Here is a 20,268-nt window from a genome sequence, read left to right as displayed (position 1 = left end):
TTGTTTGATAGTGGAAATGTTCATATTTGAATTGGTACAGTTACTGGGCTGGCTAATGCACTATATTTTAAAACTAACATGAGGCAACAAAAGATGTGGTTTTACTTTGAGGACCTGCCTGTCATAAACACAAGGAGAGGAAAGTCTGGCTTTTCCAAGCTTTCCTCCTAGTGCTGGAGTTCAGTTACTCGGGACTGTAAATTGTAACTTGTGTTCCATGATGTTGGGGTTTTATTTATCTTTTCATTTTAATCTGAAATCTCTAATATGGCAAGTCTCTAGATCACTAACTTATCTTTAGAGCTACACAGTGAGAAAGAGAGATGCCACATTCTATATCCATGTGGATAATTGAATATTATTTGCAATTTTTTTCCTTTCACAGCTCACAGAGGAAACTCAGACATTTTGGATTGTGATTCCTTTAACTTTGTTTACACAGTTGACTCCATTCATTCTCTGAAACAAGTCACTTCCCCTGAGCTGGCTGATAAGAGTTTAGCAGCTTGCTGAGGTGGAGTGTCAGAGTCATTAGTATTAAACACATTCCTAGCCACACCACTGGCCCCTGTGCACCGCTCGCACTGGAAGCTATTTGGAAAAGAAGAAATAGAGATCTGTGAAGGGAAATCATGCATCATCCTCCTTGCTGGAAACCACTGAAGACTATAAGCTGCTTTCATCATGTGGATTCACCAGAGAAATGACCTTCTTAGATCAGCCAGGCCAAATCATAAACTGGTTTGTTTGCTTGCTGTGCACCCCACGGGTGCTGAGGCTCTGGAGTGGCAGGCGTCCCAGGACCAGGAGGAATCTGCTGCTGGGCATAGCCTGTGTGATATACCTGGGGTTTCTGGTCAGTCAAGTGGGTCACATTTTACCGCAGCACAGAGGGGGACGCCAGAAGGTCAGTTCCAGGAGTCTTCAAGATGCTGGTCAGACACCTTTTCTGGGGATCCCACTGGATGGCACTTTCTCCCCACCTGATCTCCAAGGGCCCCAGATGGGTGGCAATGGGACCTCAGTGCCACCCAACGTGGTGTACATCACACTGCGGTCCAAGCGCAGTAAACCCACCAACATCCGAGGCAGTGTGAAACCCAAGCTGAGGAAGAAGCATGCATTCCCTTTGCCCTATGGGCAGCGCTTTCCAGTAGGTGTCACTGGGCAGGAGGAGGCCTTGTCCCAGCAGCAGGGGCGGACTAGATACTCCATGGGACTAATGAGGGAAGTAGTAGTTCCAGAGACACCAAGGCACCAACTGAAGAAGCACTGGGATGGAGAGAGGGAAGCAGTGGGCAGGGGACACCGGAGACATGTTGGGGTTTCAGGAGGTATAAATGTGCAGCCCAAGGCTCGGGAGAGTAATATCAGGATATACAGTGAGAGGTCCCCCTCTTGGCTGAGCAAAGATGATATCCTAAGCATGTGTTTGCTGGCGGATTCCCGGATAGACAGTGTCCAAGAAGCACCCTCTCAGCATGGAGTCCTACTGGTGTTTGAGAGGAATCCCAGTGCCACAGGAGCAGCCTGCAGTCAAGGGTACTGTGGCCTCATCAAGAGACCCCTTGATATGAGTGAGGTGTTTGCCTTCCATTTAGACAGAATCCTGGGGCTGAACAAGACCTTGCCTTCTGTAAGCAGGAAATCGGAGTTCATCCAAGGTAACAAATTCACTTGATTTTTAGTTTCCATCTGGGGGACTCCAGTGTGTAGTATTTGAGCAACAGCAGGCTTTAATTTCAGATAGTCTGAGAACTAACTCTACAGAGCAAAGTTATAAGGAACTTAACCTGGAATATGTGTTTATGTAATTTCAGGGCTCCTCTGCAGTGTAATAGTTCTGTTCTGAAGTATGTAATACACCCAGAGTTTATCAATGCTTCTGGCTGCCTCATAGAATAATAGAGTTATTGAGAGCATACAGACAACTTCCTTTCCATAGAAGACTAATTTGAGTGAGGGGAGAAAAGGGGTGATCCTTTTTTACATATCATTTGTAGTGAATATGAAATTCTATAGACTGATCAAAATGAAACTGAAGAAGGGCACAGTCTGGAAGTCTCTCAGCACAGTGCTTTGTGCTTCAGAGGTTAGTTTTTACTCTTTCACCTCCCCTAGATTTCACTTTCACAAGATATTGCGGAAAACCAGCACTGGAATTCATTTGCCACGAGTAGCAGATAGGGGACACATTTCTGTTAGCCCAAGCACCTATTGTGGGAGGTCTTAGAGCTCCTTCTTGAACTCCTTTGGCAAAATCCCAAAAGCACAAATGCCTCTGGAAATTAAAACCGAAATTGTGCAGTCACTGAAGTCTGAGTGGTTTCTTCTGTTTGACAACTTAAAGCTCATGACACGCCTGTGTCTAGCTAAATAAATACACCTGCTATAGATGCTTCATTGTGGTTGTAGAATGTACAATGCAAATTGCTTTTAACAGAATAGGATATTTTTCTTCTCCTAAAATGAAATTAAAATTATATTTAATAGTTTCAGTGTAAGTTGATAAGTCTATCTGAAACATTACTGTCTCGTTAAATGTGTCTTCAGCCTAAATGCTATTTTTATATACACACTGATCATAAGCTGAAAGGGCTGTGTTATATTTTACTGAATCATTGCTATTTGTTTTTGCTGTTCATTTCTTAGTACTGAAGAAGATTATTTTATACAAAATATTTTATAAATCAGCCTGTATTTTATCAAAGAAAGGGTAAAGCGAAAATGTCCTTGCAAAAGTTGATGGCAGGAAAAGAACGTACTGATCTGTGATTTATCAACACTGTATAAACCTTCCCTTTGGCAGCCTTTACGACAATATGAATGAATCTCTAGGAATAACAGTTTGGTGGCTTTTGAATATTATTCATAGCAGCAGAGCATGGAAGATGCATTATGCATACTCTATTTTTAGGAACAGGATTTATTGCTATAGAGCTGTCATAAGGCATTAAGGCAGTTCAGCTTCAGGAATTCTGTATAATATGGCTGCACAGATGACAGACTGTAGCCCCTTTGGAAACTGCTATTAGGTTAAGTGTAGACTGAATTGCTTAATGTCTTCAGCCTGCAACATCTTTTGGATTGGCTGGGAGAGAGATTCTATTTTCTTCAGCCTCCTTTTCCCTGTAATTGGTTATGTTCCTAGAGCACGAAAAGTGTTGCTAAGTAATGAGGAGAAAAAAAGTCATTTTTCCTTTTGGGTCTTTTTTCATGTTTTCCAGCTAAAGGGCGAGTTCAGCTTCTGGAACAGCCACAGCACCTTACCTCTCTCCATTTCATTAATCTTGAAACTTGCTGGATTTCAAATGCCTGCCCTGGTTGCCATAGTTACTTGCTTGAGTGTATTTGACTTGGATTGTTAATTAACTACACAAATGTCAGCGGAGAACACCTCATTTGTTGTTCTCTTCTTGTTTAGGAAAGGAATGAAAAATTATTTTAGAAAACAGGATGAACAATTCATGAGCCTGCTCCTGTAGCCTCTACTCATTTGAGTAATCTGTATGTGGGCTGCCCAAATGATTTCAGTGGGACTGCTTGTGTGAGTCATGACTACTCATGAGAAAGAAAGCAATGTAGGACTGGACTCCTCAACAAGTTCTAAGCTGACATATCCTTTTAGCTTGCCTCAGTCATGATGTAATCAACGTAACAAGACATGCCTGATGTAGCATTAAAATCTTTTTAAAAATAGGCTCCACAAAACCGCCATTCATTTTGTCAAAAGCCTTTTCAAAGAGGTGCTTTGTAAACCCCCAAACAACTTTGGGTTTATTTTTTGTTTCCACAGCTCCTCCCCTGACAGGTGACGGAGAGGCTAGCAAAATACTGTACCAAAGCTCTCTGCTTGCCACTCCCCTAATCAAAAGTGAACCATTTGCCACAGGTTTAAATTATCCTGTGACATTTCTGCCTTGCCAGAATGGAAAGTTGGGTCACAATAACTGTTTCCTCAATATTCTTTTCCAGTGACTTATCAAAAATAACATGGGCATGGAGACTAAAGGTGGACAAAGTCTTCCACAATTTTGATTTGAAAACCAAGCAAAAATAATTCTATGCATATGCAAATATATATACCACTTTTTTCCCAGTGTTCAAGCAGTAGGTGTTAGCTGGAAGAACTCCTTTGGTACTGAGATATAAATGAGCAAAGCAAGGGCTGAAAAGAAGTGGGAAAATGGCATAAATGTGTGGTAAGGGCATTGGAGTAAATAGTGGATGATCCTCGTACATCCAAGCCTTCTGAAGTCCACATCCTAGCCCTGGAAATCTGTGCTTTAAAGGGTCTGGTAATGTCAGCGTGGAGGTGTGGAATTAGGGAGTATCTCATTTACAGGGCATGCTTCCATCCAAACCAAATTGATTTGCAAGCAAAATTCTGTATAGGATGTAATGCCTGCCCGTTGCAAGCTCCCACATGTCGGCCAGGATGGATCTGGATTTCACCAGGAATCCTTGGACTATACAGCCTGAAGGCTACATTTCTAGTCCCTCTGTGCAGCCTCAAAACACTGTCTCATATACAGGAATGACTTAAGCTTATGCTCAAATAAATTTGTTAGTCTCTAAGGTGCCACAAGTCCTCCTTTTCTTTTTGTGGATACAGACTAACATGGCTGCTACTCTGAAACCTGTCAGGAATGACTTAGATGCTGTAAAATGTAACTCAGAGAGTTTTTGGGACACTTTTTCCTCCCATTAATCTTTCAGTGGGAAAGACAAAATGTACAGGAGTTTGTCTTTTTAGCAAGTACCATTAATGATTCCTGCAGAGAGGTAGGAAGGGCCCTGGAGAAGGCCATATCACTTCCAGTGCATATCCCAGCTACTCAGTAGATCAGTAGCTATTCCACATGCTGCCCTGAGGTTTTCAGGTCATTCCTTGCCCATATCCTGTGCCCCCTTATCTCCAAAACAGGCAGGGATACCTACTAGTAGGGGAGTTGTTTGGTGTCAGGGCACAGTCCATCTTACTCAGCACTTTGGCCAAGCAAAATGGCTGCACAGCATGTCCATAGTGAGTTTCTTCACCTGTTGAGTAGCATTGTTTCTGCTCACTTCATCACAGGTTATGTGCAAATGGATGCTGGGAATTTGGCACAGGTGTGATAGAAAGTTCCATTGATTAGAGTTGTCATGTTTCTTTACTGACCTCTACACAATGAGAAAGATAGCCACAGATTTTCTCTTACACCCAACATACTTAGCATGCTCTTTCCATCACATCAAAAGTTATGAACATTCAGGCACACTCGTTATTAATTATTAATGTCAGGGCAATAAGAACTCAGTCTTACTTATGCATTTTAAATGATGTCTCTTTTGTGTGCCCTTTATCAGATTGAGTTGTGCTGTGAATTGCTTGCTGTCATATAGCTGGATCTGAGTGAGAGACTAGAGGTCATATTCTCACAACAGTGTGTTACATAAAAATCCAATACTTATACACCCCTCACAGATTCCTTAAAATCTGCATTCACACACACAAGATTTTCGTCCCTTCCAAGATTTCTCCGAAGTGTATAATGCTTATAGCTAAGATGTGGAAGAAAGAGGGGAAATACTTTAGTCAACACTTTTGAGATCTGTTTAAGTGGCTTACACCATTTCCTTACTGTTCAGAGGGCTACCTTACATGGAGAAGGCTTTGCCAGGTTGGTCTATTGGTCCCTAGTGGAGACAGAGCTTGTACCAGCAAAAGGAGGTGTGTGTGTGTGTGTGTGGGTTGCCATTATAGTTAGACCACCTTCCCCAATGATATAAGCTAAACTAGCAAAAGACTCTTTTGCTGATATAAGCCACGTTGAGGTGTGTCCCTCTCCCCACCAACTTTCATTCTGTTTTTTTCTAATTAACAAACTTTGGGCATGCCACTTACATCAGTCTGTGCTTCCATTACTACTTCCTTTCCTCATGTGGGCTTGAGAGGATACACGTTAATTATATGCATGAGAGAGATTCATGTACTACAGTGATGTGGAGCATAGATGTCTCTGGAGAGGATTGCAAGGAGCAGCAGCATCATTGAAAGCAAGAAAGGGGTTCTAACTCACCTCTCTGCAGCAGCATCTCTAGGAAAGGTTGGGAGCAGAGGCCCAGCAGCAGTGGGAGATAATGGGCTTGATCCTGGAGGGTTCCGAGACATCTCAGCTCCTACCATAATCAACTGAATTTGCACTCAACAGCATGTAGCGTCAGGCCTAGAACTACCTTTTGTTGTTATTCAAATTGGGCCAGAGCCTTGCTTGGTGTAAGTTGGCAGGCTTTAATGGGGCTATGCCAATTTATACCATCTGAGGATGAAGCCCCTTATCTGTTTTTACTCACTGCCTTCACATTTTCCCTGCAGCAGCCAGCAATCTCGGTTACTGCTCTCTACTCCAGCTACAAAGACATGCTCCAATAATTCCATTTGTGTTATAAAGTTGAAGTGTTTTGTTGTGGTTCATCTTTGTTTCCTGTGAATCACAAACATTTCCTGTGTTTAACCTTTTTAAAAATCTGAATGGAAATTGGCATGATATTGTCATAACGTTAAAATAATAAATAACAGTGAGGTGTTGGTTGTTATGCTGAACATTTTGGGTGCGTGGGGAGGTGGTTTGCTTTGTTTGGAGAGCATTGATATATCTGCTTTGGGGAAAACCCATAAATAATCACATGAACTTTGATTATTGATATAAGGAAACAAGATCAAATTGAGGTCCCATCAATATATAATATATTTAACTCTGATATAGAGCTTTTTTTCTGGGGGTTTCAAAGTGTTTTACAAAGGAAGGTAAGTGTCACTATCCCTATTGCATATACATTTATTGCAAATAAAGAAAGCATCACTGAGAGGTCATTTGGCTAAGGTCAAGAGGTAAGTCAGTGACAGAGTCAGAAGTGGAACCCAGAATGAGAGAGTTCTGGGAGACTAGATTGCATATGGAAGATTTGGACCAAGCTTTTCAAATGTAAGTTCCTGAAAGTTATGCTCCTAAATCCTTATTTAGGCAACAAAATAAGTGTCCTACTTTTTAAAACTGCTGATCACCCATTGACTTCTGGGGAAAAAGAACAGAAAGAAGCTGAATATGATAGGGGAGGATAGTGTAATTATCAGTGATGGTAGTGAAAGGAAAGAGATGGGAGGGCATAAGAGGAAAGATCTGTTCGGGTTTGGAGATGCCTAGTTTAAGAAAACAGGCAAACAGGAGGACAGTTCCAGAGGTGGTTCGAGCTGTACACTGGATTCATTTGAGTGTGATCACCTTGTGTGTGTAAGTACCAGGATTTGGCGAAGTTAGAAATATATCTGGTCTTTGTGGTACAGCCCGTTCTTCTGCTTTCCGAAGCAGATTTCCGAAACAAGTTGAGCACGTTTTTATTCAGTCTAGGATGGCTCAAGGTCATTCTATCCTGGGAGAATTCAGTAGTATGAAAAGTGCACTGACCTTGTTGGCAGATGACCCTTTGCTAATAATGGGCAAACATCAGTTGTCCTTGCTGATATGTTGTCCTTGCTGATTATTTTAGGGCAAGTCAGCATCTTCTGACTTTTACTGACTCAATTGAGGATCTTGACAGGACTGGATAGACTCATTCTTAAGTAGTTTTATTCTTTGCTCTCAGAGAGATGCTGAGAGCACTGTTGGACTCATTGTTCTGGGAGTACTCTCATGTGGGGTGCTACAACTTTCTTTTGCCACCTCTCCGGTTCAATATGTACATGAAGGAAATAGTGAGATGATTTGCTCTGCAACCTAACACATGTCAGGGTGGTAGCAATGTGATCATTTGGATGTAGCATAAAATTTGACCACTTTGCCTGCACTTTCTTGCTTACTGCTCAGGACTAACATAAAAAATTCCAAACCTTTGATCATATTCCAGTAACTGTCATCTAATAACTTGTCATATAAATTTTTCCTTCTTTGCATACAAACATGTAAATTCTTGGCCCCCCTCCCTGCCCCACCTCAAAAAAATTACTCTGCTTTGAAGTGCAACACCGGTATTCAGCCCTGGTTCAGTGACAGGTTTAAGCATCAGGCAGGACATCAGAGTTAGCAACAAGAACTTTTGTACCATTGGAAAGAAAATTATCCCATTTTTTCCAATAGGATACACACCACTTACTTATAGCCCTGCTGCTGTATGTTCTGAGATATATGACTCAAATATGGTGACATTATTATATAGCAAATGGCAGTTTGGGGTAATTTTTAGAGGTGTCTAAAATTGGTATGTGGTGTATTGAGGACTGTGTTGGAATTCCAAGCTACCACTTTAAGAGCAGAGATGAGGGTTTCCCAGTCCTACTTGTGGGGTTGGGTGCTCTGTAACAATGCATCCTATCCAGTCAATCTGGAAAGAGCCACCTTAAAAACAAGATCGCCTCACTGGTTTAGGGATGAGCTTGTTTTCTCTCTCTCTTGTGTGTTATCACTCTGAATTCTAAGAATTAAAGTAGTGTTATCTTAAACCTTCCAGCAAAACTATTGATTTTTTCATCTAGCTTCTCTATGTGTATGCATGATGATTATAATTTCCCTCTCTCTCTCTCTCTCTCTCTGAGCCCTGTACAGATGGATTCATCATATCTAAGGCACCTGGTTTTACATCTGGAGGGATAAGACAAATATTATTTATATACATTTTAAAAACTGACTAAAATATTTCTAAAATGGATTTTCTGTAAAATATATATTGTATATGAAGAATATATGACACTGTGGGGTTGAATAAAGGTCTTATCAGCACTACTTTGGGATGAACTGTATGACTCATTGGCAAGGACATATTGCTCATGAATGATAAAGCCAAAGTCATGCCACATCCTCATATGGTCTATCTATAACCTTTCTATTTACAGCTGTGAAATCTTATATCTGTAGGACTAAAACTCTAAAGATGACAAAATAAATCCACTTTTTGGTTGGACTCCAGGATTTGCCTTATATATTTGCCTTAGAAAGGGAGAAACAGTGGGCTAGATCCTCACCTGGTGAAAATCAACATTGCTTCATTAATTTACCCCAGCTGTGGATCGGATGTTAAATTTTTAAAACTGATTTAATAGATAGCCTCCAAAGGTAGAGAGACTTTTAAGCAGACAGCAAACAGAGAGCAGTTCTTCTCAGACATTGAAGAGAACTATAATGTCTAGGGTTTTTCCTTTTCTGTGGTGGCTGTTTTCAGATGTGGAATATGACCACATAAACCAAAGGATGTGAAATTATTGGGGCTTGGTAGCTTTTTCCTGCCACATCTGAAATGTCTTCTTTAAAAACAAATGCTGGAATTAGTGATGCAAGAGACAATGTCTAAAGAATTATCAAGTTCTTTTAGTTTCCAATATAAGAGAATTATTCATATATGGTAATGATTCTATTTTGCCTCTTCTCAGGTGGTCTGCCATGTCCTATTATTCTCTGGGATTCCTCATTGGCTCCGACAAATAATAGGACCCATTCTTCAGTGAGGCTAAACTGGGGGGCCTATCAGCAGCTATTGAAACAGAAGTGCTGGCAGAATGGCAAAGTGCCCAAAGCTGAGTGGGGCTGTACTGAGATCCATCACCATGAGTGGTCCAAGATGGCACTCTTTGATTTTCTTCTGCAGGTAAGGGAGCAATGTAAAATGTTTACTGTACACAAAGAATACCAACCTTTGCAAGATTTATTTTAGCACCAGTCTGGTTAAGGATAAATAATTTCCACAGATATGTCCAATGATAAAATTCACTCTGGGTTGCAATTTCGCGGAAGGGGAGTGTTTAAAAAGGTGGTTTCAGTTTTTGTCTTTAATGAGAAAGGTATGTGTTTGTGTTCCTTTGGTTTGTTTCTGGTACACTGTACAACCCCAAAAGATAAAAGACAATAGTTCAGATTCTGCACTGCCTTGCACTTTGTGTATTCATTTACACTTGTGGAAAGTGAGTGAAAACTGCTGCCATTCTGGTAGCATTTTACACGTACTTTGTACAGGTGTAAATGAATATACAAAGGTGTGAGGCACAGGAGAGTCAGGACCTCTATTATTAAGTCATGGGGACAGATCCTTAGTTGATGTGACTCATTTTCATTCCACTTAATAGAACTTACCTGCTGAGGATCTGGCCGTAAGTTATTTTGCAGTGTCAGTCTCACATGCTCTTGAAAAAGGCAGAGAATTACCTGCAGTGACACCAGTTTCTTCATTTCCCCTTCTCCAGCAAAAGGCTGCTGTTACTCAGCCATAGATGTGAGGATCTCATTGGTCTTATGTCTTCCTGTTAATGTTTTAAAAAGAATAAATGATATTCCTTCTTCAGCCAAGAGGACATCAAGTGGTATAACATGAGCCCCCAGTGTGAAGGTGTGGCCAAAATGGCTAATGCGATCTTTGCATGTATAAACAGGGGCATATTGAGTAGAGTAAAGATATTTTACCTCTGTATTTGGCACTGGTGCAACCACTGCTGGAATACTATGTCTGTTTCAGGTGTCAACAAGTCAAGAAGGATGTTGAAAACTTGTAGAGCGCTTAGAGAAAAGCAACAAGAATTATTTAAAAAATTGAAAACATACCTTATATTGACAGACTCAAGGAGCTCAATATTTTTAGTTTATCAACAAGAAGGTTGAAAAATTAGGGACGATTTGATCCTGACTTATAAATACCTCCTATGCACAAAACTGAAATTTGATAATAGAGGGCTCTTCATTGTAGCAAGCAAATATAACAAGATACAATAGCTGGAAGTTGAAGCAAGACAAATTTAGACTAGTAATAAGACACATTTTTAATAGTGAGTGTGAATAACCACTGGAACAATTTACCAAGGATTGCGGTGGATTCTCCATCAATGGAAATTTTTAAACCAAGATCAGATATCCTTTTCTAAAAGAGATGCTCTAGTTCAAGCAGGAATTAATTTAGGGAAGTTCTGTGGCCAGTGTTATACAGGAGGTCAGACTAGAAGATCACAGTCATCCCTTCTGGCTTTATAATCTATGTAGTGTGTATGTACTTTTCACACACCCCTAGGAGTTCACAATCAAGTGCGCAAATACAAAATGGGAAACAGGCTATGAAGCAGTACTGTAGGAAAGGATCTGGAGGTTATAGTGGATCACAAACTAAATATGAATCAACAATGTAACATTGTTCTAAAAGAGTGAACTTCATTCTTGGATGTATTAGTAGGAGTGTTGTAAGCAAGACAAGACAAACAATTTTTCCACTGTACTCAGGACTGATTAGGCCTTAACTGGAGCCTTACGTCCAGTTGTGGGCCCCACACTTCATGAAAGTTGTGGACAAATTGGAGGAAGTCCAAAGGACAGCAACAAAAATGATCAAATGTCTAGAAAACATGACCTACGAGGAAAGACTGAAAAAAATTGGGTTTGTTTAGTCTGGAGAAGAGAAGACTGGGATGGCAGGGAACATGGTAAGTCTTCAAGTACATCAAAATTTGTTATAAAAAGGAGAATGATAAATTGTTCTCCTTATCCACTGAGGACAGGACAAGAAGTAATGGGCTGATGTTGCAGCGAGGGAGACTTAGGTTAGACATTAGGAAAAACTTCTTAATTGGAAGGGTAGTTAAGGACTGAAACAAATTACTTAGGGAGACTGAGGAATCGCTGTCATTGGAGGTTTTTAAGAACATGTTAGACAAACATCTGTCAGGGCTGGTCTAGATTATACTGAGTCCTGCCTCAGTGTAGGGGACTGGTCTAGATAAATATTGAGGTCCCTTCTAGTACTACATTTCTATGATTCTTTAATTGTCCCCATTATTTTGCTAAGTAAGATATTGCTATGAGCTAGACCCAGTCCTTATTACATGGTAACCTGAAAAGCAAACTTGAGTAATTTCTACTGGCATCAAAAGTGTTTATTGCTCCTACTCATTTTCCTTGCAGTGAGCTACTTGTGGAGTAAGGGACTTAATCCCATGAGTTAGTTTGATTACCACAAACTCCTTTGAAATCAGTGGAAAGACTCCCATTGACTTAATGGGCTTTGGATCAAATGTTCAGTCTCAAAGATTTCAAGCCTATTTTAACAAGTGACTGAATAGTTTCATAATCAGAAATACAAGTACTCCCTAGCAGCTCAATCCCTTTCATTAATCATTTGTTTCCTCTCAGAAGTGATTTGAAGTTAAAATAGAAGACTGGGGTAGGTTTCAAACACCTAGCACCAAATCCTGCTCTTAGCAAAGAAGGCAGTAGCTAAGAGTAGACATGAACCAAATTTACAAACCTGATTGCCAACTCTTCACACACAGCTCAAAGGTAAACTGGAGATAAGGCACCTGATAACAAAAACTTAAGCATTACGTAAGCCATGGCTTGTCAATGGAGATCAGGCAAATTACATTACATGACCATGGACTGTACAATCATAACCTTAGTCCTTAACACAGACAGGCGCACACACAAAAGGGATAGATCATAGGAACACTTCACAGATCAATTCGTGCCTTTACCTAGTCCATTCACAGCAGTCCATGTCTTGACTTAGTCCATTTACTTCATCTTTGTAGCAGGGCTACTATTTCCTCCCCTTAAGCCTGGTCCCTCTGTCTACAAGATATGTTTTTTTCTGCCATGTAACTTGATGGATCAAAAGGGGCTGGCAGTTTGTTCCATACTGACTGAAGTCTGGATGATAGTAGATTTTCCCAGTGTGAGAAGTCCCCTTAAAACCTTGATTGGTGAATGAAGATTTGAGCTTGTGTGAAGAAACAGGACAGCCACTGGCAGTTATAACAGGTATAGTCTGAAAAATGAGATTGCCCCACTTAAATTAGGATTTAGGGCAACATCCTAACCCCACAAAAGACTAAACTTCTGATCCATACTAGTACACCAGTGCAAAAGAGTACCAAAGGTATGTGTATCCTTAACCACCACAACCGTTTGGAAAAGATTTTCTTACATATATACTGTAGGGATCAATCCTTGCATTAGACAACCTAATAAGTGTTTTCCATCTCTGATTTCCACGGTTCTTTTTACGCTATGCACAATAGGCTGCTCTCCATAATTCTTCTGTCCTGAGTATGCAACCCATGAAATCCAATGAACAGGTGTAACTAAGGGAATAATTTGGCCAACTATATTTTAAATTCATACTTTGACCAAATATAATCTTATGGACTAGACTATAATTGACCACTGAACAGGTGTGCAAGGAGTGGGAGGGCTCAAGGAGACTTACCCCTGCTTATGTTTCCCCATTTTAGGGTTCAGTCATAATCTTAGCCCTTGCAACCAGTTGAGCGCAATGAGAATTAGGGGTAGCAGCACTAGACACCTCAAGACTATACTTTCCCACCTCTTCCTCACATTGGCCAACAGAAGTGCTTGGATGTGGAGGGAACTTCATGATACACCCTCTTATAAGGTGGCACATCATTCATTTTCTCCTACATAACATGGAGATGTGGGTACACTGTTTCTCCAGGAGGTCCTGTTAGTATAGTGTATGTCTGCACTTCCCCCACCAGGCACCTGCATCTAGAAGCTACAATAACCCCTGTTTATATGCAGCATTTCTTCCCCCATACAATTCAACATTCTAGAAAGTCATGTTTTTTAAAATGTAGAAATCATTGCATTTGCTTAGACACCATCTATCTCTGTCCTTCACAAGTTTTTGTTTTTGACGAGGACGAATGGATGTTTCACTTTTTGAGTTATATTTATGCAACACTGCTTGTGGTAATTATAGAATGGGAATTTTCTGCCTAAAATAGGTTGTCATTTGTGTAATGACTCCATCCTCAGTCCTATTATGAGTGAGTAATGCTTGTAATCTGATATAAAGTCATATGTGGATTATATTGATCCTAAACATAGCAATAACCCTATAGGAATAGCACAGTGTGTGTCAGAGCATTTTAAATGGCTTTTGATTTGTTAATCTAAAAGTGCTAATGTGTTCACATTTAATGGTGTAAAAGATAGAATTTTTCCTGTGCTGATGCACAGAAGTATTGATTAATTTTTAATTTTAGTATCTTCTAGAGTAAAGACTGCAATTTAGCAATGAACATTATCTTATCTCTGCTGTTATCCAGAAATAAATGTTAACTACTAGATGAGATGCAGCAGGCTTGAGCCATTCATGAAATAAAAAGGAAGCAAATCATTTTTACAAGGCAGGCTACAAATCTGGGATATTCTACACTTCCAACAAATGCCCTGCCAATTGTCAGAAGTATATGCCAAGCAGCTGAATATGTATTTGAGAAATTTGCTCATTCTGCATGATTCATACTTTCTCAGGATGTACTTGAACATACAACTATCTTTAGAGACATTTCAACAGGAGAGCACGGATACCTGAAAAATCCAATAAACAGGGACAGATGAACAAGGGAAGCTGAGGTGACATGACCAACATAATGGGTTGTATTCATCACTAGTAAAAGTGATCAATGTTCTAGTAAAAGTGATCAAAGTGATCAACATCCATTGCATGTAAATGGACCCAGAAGCCTTCAGTTGACTAGTGATTCTCTAGCTGCTTTTCAAGTATTGCATTTGCGTATTAACCTCTGAGCTATTCCAGTACTAGTAAGCAGATTGGTTTGCCTGAATAACTTGCAAACATGTTGATACTCACTTGTTTTCTACTTGTGCAAGAGATGGTGACTGGCTACCCTTTATCCACTTTGAGGTTTTCCTGATCCTAGCCATTGCCAGCTAGCTTGCCCTTGATCCCTCTAAAGTTGGAAATCTTCTTACTTTGATTATAGAAAAAAGTATCTTAACTAAGAGCCTGATACCTCTTATTCACCTGAGTACATCATATAAATTACACAAATAGTCACATGCCCTGAAGAGTATGGCATATCTGTGTAAGGACTTCCTGAGTTGAGTCCTAGTAAAGTAACTAGTAGCACAAGTGGTACTAAAAATCAAAGGAGTAATTTTCTGTTTGTGGGAAGATTTTGTGTAATACCGTAAGTTTGAGTTTGAACTGAGATGAAAGATGCAGAGAAATTGGAGGGAATCAGAGAACAATGGACAGTAGTTGAAGGGATTAATGAGGAAAGATTAAAATAAGTCAATATGTGTAGCCCAGTTAAATGATGACTGGAGAGGTATGAGGTATGGTAACAGGTTACAAGTAGCTGAAATATGTAAATGTCAAGAAAGCAGGGGTATTGTGCAGGGTGGTCCTGGTAGATATATGAAGGATTGATGGGATGACACTGATCAAAGAGAAAAATAGTCTGCATATCAAGAAAAGTGTGCAAGGAGTGCACTCTGCTAGACCATGGAATAGTTTTTTTCAAGTAAAATGTCTACCACGTGAGTCATTTAAAACTAGATAAATATATTAGATACACAAAATATAAAAATACATCAACCACACTCAAACGTTAAAGTTGCAAAGTCAAGCACTCAAAAGTGAGGACATGCCAGATTTAGAGTTGTCTGAATCTTAATTCAGACCCCTTGTGCATATGAATTTTGGTACAATCGGTAATTACATAAATACAAAGTAAATGGACACTCTTTAACCTGTACCTCAGTTCCCCCTCTGTAAAATCAGGATAATAATATCACCTCACCTCACTGGCATGTTATGAATATAAATTCATGTTTTGTAAAGCACCATGTCCATGAGGAAATTGATAATTCTGTACTCACAACAGGGTTTGACTAATGTACAGTAAATCAGGCCTACGGCCACAACTCAAACAATGAAGATAAAACGAAATATCGAATAGCTACTCATTTAATTGGTTGCCATCTGTCCTGTTCACAGAATGAGACAGTGGTCTTGTGGAAAAAATAGTATGTAGAAGAAGCCTGTATCATAATGCATTCGCGAAACAAGGATGACTTACGGCTGCACAGGCAACCGTCATTCTGGCATTTCTTAACTGTTGAGTACTTCACTTTACCTATAACACGCTATATGATGCAATCCTCTCCTTAGTGTACTTAAGTCTGTATCAGTTCTGTTATATTCCAGCTCAGAGATTTAAAAAGGATGCTGCTTTCTGAAAAATCTTGGGTTTGATTTTGGCATTGTGTTACTCAGGTTTGACACTGGTGTCGCTCCATTGATTATTTTAAGATAGAGTTACACTGGTGCAAGACTGGAATAACAGAGGAGTGAATCAGGACCTATGGGTACAACATGGAGACTAGGAAATGGGTTTTAATAATAGATGAATTGTGGATGATCAATACTGAGCTCTTCCCTTTCCCCGCCATTGACGTTAATTAAGCTTGCTCTGTATTCATGACGCTGGAGCGCTGTTTAGTAAGGAATGATAGCTTTTTCCAAACTCCGACAAGTCTAAGTAATAGGTGGCCTGGATGCACAACAGGAGTTAGGAGTGGTGATGCTGAGCATCACAGTGCATAACTTTGATTTTCTAGATGCCTATATGTGATTCACAAAACCCAAATTTGTTACCTAAGCTCCTATACAATGAATGGGGAGAGATAGGAGCCTTTATGTGATTCATAAAAACCATGGCATTAGGTAGGGAGACACCTAAGCTAGCCAATGGGATATGCTGACAAGAGAGGTGTGTGGTAAGCATCCCCTCCCCCATGAGATAGGTGCCTAAGTCCAAGCTGCAGAGAGTCACCTATTGCTGCTAGCATTTCACAGCTGGGGACCCACTGTGGAATTAGGTGCCTATGTCATTTTTGCAAGAAGCCAGCAGGGTGGGGAAAGGAGGCCAACATTCCTTCCCTCATAATGCTTAGCTCAGCGCTTAGGGTACTCATCTGGGATGTGGAAGGCCTCTGATTCAAATCCCCCTTCCCCCCACCTGTGGATGTGCCACCTCACAGGTGAGCGCTCTGACCACCAGCTGTGGGATATTCTGATGTGAGGCTCTCTTTGTCTCTTCTGTGATGCTGTCGCATTCTAGATTAAATAATTAAAGAGTCATTTGGGACAGAGAGGGAGAGACAAACATCAGTGACTCTAGCTTGGAGGTTAGAGCGCTCACCCGGGATGTGGGGAATCTAGTCCTCCTGCTCCAATGACTCTTTATTCAGCCACAGTGGAACAGCTTCAACAGAGAGACTTACTGAGCACCTCAGCATAGCCCAGTGGTTAGACCACTCACTTAACAGGTAGCAGATCCCTGTTCAAATTCCTTCTCTCCTTCATGTGGCTGGCAGACTCTGATTGGTGGTCTCCCACATCTCAGGTGGGAATCATAACCAGGGCTAAAAGTTATGAGGGAGATCTTGCTTCTCCCTCCTTCCCCCATCTGTATTGTGTGAATTTGCCTAAGTGTGCTCAGTCACCTTCATGTGACTCAGCTGATTGAACATCTGGCTTCTCCAGGTTTGTCAATTGCTCTGGGGCTAAGGTGGCAGATAGGCAACTAGATGCCTAAAAAATCAGCAGTGTGCATGCTCAGAGGCAGAAATGTAAGCTTCTGAGGACCTTCTATTTCAAAAGCTTAGGTGCTGAGTTTAGGTGCCTACAAGGTTCAGTGGGCATTTTGGTCACTACAGTGGAACCTAAGACCTAGTTGGGCACCTGGTTCCTTTTCTGCATCCAGGCCAGTATATCTAAGAGTCAAACTTTGCATCCTGTTGCGTTTCACTTTGGTCATCTGTTATATTCATTTCCAGGTCTACAATCGACTGGACAGAAATTGCTGTGGGTTCAAACCTCGCAAGGAGGATTCCTGTGTTCAGGAAGGACTGAAGCAGAAATGTGAAGATCAAGACTCTGTTGACTTGACACACATTATTCAGAGAAGGCATGACCCTAGGCACTTGGTCTTTATAGATAATAAAGGTTTCTTTGACAGAAGCGAAGACAATCTGGATTTCAAAATATTACAAGGAATCAAAGAGTAAGTTTTAGGAAATCCCTACAAATTTGCACAGGGTTCAGTAGGCTTTTCCTAGCTCTTCATTTAGGATCAGAGTCTCTCCTCTCTGTCTCTTCAACACACAGCCTGAGTGAAAGGGCTGTGCACTGAGGATGTCCCCAGGGGTTAGGAGGTTGTGAATGGGACGAGGACGCTTTCTTTTCTTTCCCCACTCACAAAGAAGACATTGTTGCAGTAGCCTCAGTGTCTCTTCTATGTCTCCTCCATATGGAAATTTGACTAAACTAAGGTATGGATATAAATACTTTTGTGTCCAGGCAGATATTATTATTACTTGGAGCATCACACGTATGCTAGGTGCTTTATAGAACAGATACAGCAAGATCCTTGCCACCAAAGGCATGACTGACAAAAGGGGGTGAAGGAGAAAGGAGGATGGGGGCGTGAGATCAATAAGCCTATAGAGACTAGGAAAATCTGCACCAGTCTAACTTCACTGGTGTCAATACATAGTGGAAACCTCTAATGTAGACACTCTGCAGAAGAGTAAGTTACTGCAGTAAGCCCCCAACACAGAAACACCACATGCTGTCAGTTACTGGAATAAACTGCATCAGTGCAAGCCCCATTTATATAGATTGGAGGTATTTGCATCTGAAGTTCACACTGCTTTCAAAGAAAACAAAACAAAAAGAGGAAAAAAAAAACATTATAAACAAGGGCCCTAAAATGCCATGATTATTTACTTAGGGCAAGTGTTTATTGTGGTGGAATTATGTTTCTTCTTCACTTTAAAGCAATATAAATAAAAGGTATCTTTGACTGACTTCTGTGGGTATTTCAAAAGAAGTTAATCTTGAAGGGGAATCTGATTGAAAAGCGGATGTACAGTGGCTATTAGCATTTTTGACAATAGTTAATGATTTTTTGCTGAGCTGCTCTTGGGCCAGTTAATATTTCGCAAATATGTCCAGTGTACAGTTATAACTGCTATTGATATATGAAATTTCAAACAATCTAGACATTTTTTTAAAAAGCCTGGGGATTTTAGGATAGTTTTGAATAATGTGGGCCTGATTCATTGGCACATTTGGGTGGTTGAAAACTGCCTTAACTGGACATTGGAGGGTCTGAATAGGGGTCTCATTAGATGATGTAGAGTTTCCATAGCAGCTCTTACATCCCCCTTTCCTGGCCGCCAGAATGTGGAGTGTGGCCAGGATATCTCTGTGCCTGATTGATCCCTAGCAGCCCAGGTAGCTCCAGAATCAGGGAGTGCACCCATCTTTAAACACCCTATCCTGAGCTGTTCAGCCAGTCAGCTAGAATGGAGAATCAGTGACAGTATCAGTGATTATGACCCCAACTCACCAAAGTGCTGAGGTGTCTAACTTTAAGCATGTCAGTAGAAATAAATGGGACTGTGTACATACAGCTAAGCCTGCACTGAAATACCTTGATGAATCCATGGAATTGGTTGTTAAACCACAACATAAATATTGTAGTTCAGAGTGATGCCAAGGCTTATAAACTCCTATATGCTTTTTCAGGTTCCCTGAATCTGCAATTTCAGTGCTGAAAAGCCAGCGCTTGCGAGAGAAGCTTCTTCAGTCTCTGTTCCTTGACAAAGTATATTGGGAGAGCCAAGGAGGTCGCCGAGGAATTGAAAAACTTATTGATGTGGTAGAAAGGCGTGCCAAAATTCTTCTTACCTATATAAATGCACATGGAGCCAAAGTATTACCCATGAATGAATGAAAGTCTTTTTTCCCTAACTCTAAGAGTTACAGTTATATAAGGCAAGAACTTATGGCAAAATTTCTTTTTCTTTTAAAATTCTTTTAATTTCCAAAACATAACAGTAAACTGGTAAGCCTGGTTTTTTTTAGACATTTGAAAAAAATGTTATATAGTATAAAAGTGCCAGTTCTCTAACTTTCTCTAAAATCTTTCTTAAATGCATTTATTGCTGTGTTCTTCTAACAAAGATGTCTAAGCATGTAATAAACAATGCAATAATTTAATACAAATATTGGATTCTCAATCTTCTAAACTTTCTTTTATTCTCTCAGTTAAGGACAGATCTGTTTCCACTGGATTCTTTTACCAGGTATTTCATAATTAAGAGTGGGATTTTTCAAACACACTCAGCCTTGGACAACTGCTCTTCTCGAAGTCAATGGAAGTTTTAGCATTGATTTAAATGGGAGCAGACCTTAAGCCAATGCTAAGCACTTTTGATTGAAAGTCCCAGTCTCAAAGTATAACCACACCTCTAATAGAGAATATTAATTCAGGGAGTTGCAGTCTTTCTTTTTTGTTTCTTTAGAACACACAAACTTCCAGTGTCTCCTATGGTTTGTATTTTTTTTATTGCATATGTGATATTGTGAGATCTAGGGACCAAATTCAGCTCTTTGGCAAGCGGGTATAACTTCCATTGA

The 20,268-nt window shown here is 40.3% G+C and overlaps 1 protein-coding gene across 2 annotated transcripts; it reads left to right on the top strand.

The window, feature by feature from the left end:
* The first annotated feature begins 703 nt into the window (after positions 1-703).
* On the top strand, positions 704-19,582 carry GASK1B (golgi associated kinase 1B). Of its 2 annotated transcripts, XM_077814483.1 has the most exons (5): positions 704-1,157; positions 1,236-1,664; positions 9,404-9,618; positions 17,619-17,845; positions 19,375-19,582. In XM_077814483.1, the coding sequence occupies exons 1-5, from the start codon at positions 704-706 to the stop codon at positions 19,580-19,582; spliced, it is 1,533 nt and encodes a 510-aa protein (XP_077670609.1). The 2 variants fall into 2 exon arrangements, with proteins under 2 accessions (XP_077670609.1, XP_077670608.1); XM_077814482.1 differs by having other exon boundaries at positions 704-1,664.
* The last annotated feature ends 686 nt before the right edge of the window (positions 19,583-20,268 follow it).

This window comes from Eretmochelys imbricata, chromosome 4, assembly GCF_965152235.1.
Source record: "Eretmochelys imbricata isolate rEreImb1 chromosome 4, rEreImb1.hap1, whole genome shotgun sequence".
Taxonomy (NCBI): Eukaryota; Metazoa; Chordata; order Testudines; family Cheloniidae; genus Eretmochelys; species Eretmochelys imbricata.
This window is presented reverse-complemented; position numbering and strand designations above follow the sequence as displayed.

What these genes read in the sequence shown, in the direction of transcription:
- GASK1B (XM_077814482.1), top strand. Translation starts at nt 704, where the DNA reads ATGACCTTCTTAGATCAGCCAGGCCAAATCATAAACTGGTTTGTTTGC. An exon ending in TCTTTGATTTTCTTCTGCAG is followed by an intron (nt 9,619 to 17,618) that starts GTAAGGGAGCAA and finishes ATTCATTTCCAG; the next exon opens with GTCTACAATCGACTGGACAG. An exon ending in ATATTACAAGGAATCAAAGA is followed by an intron (nt 17,846 to 19,374) that starts GTAAGTTTTAGG and finishes ATGCTTTTTCAG; the next exon opens with GTTCCCTGAATCTGCAATTT.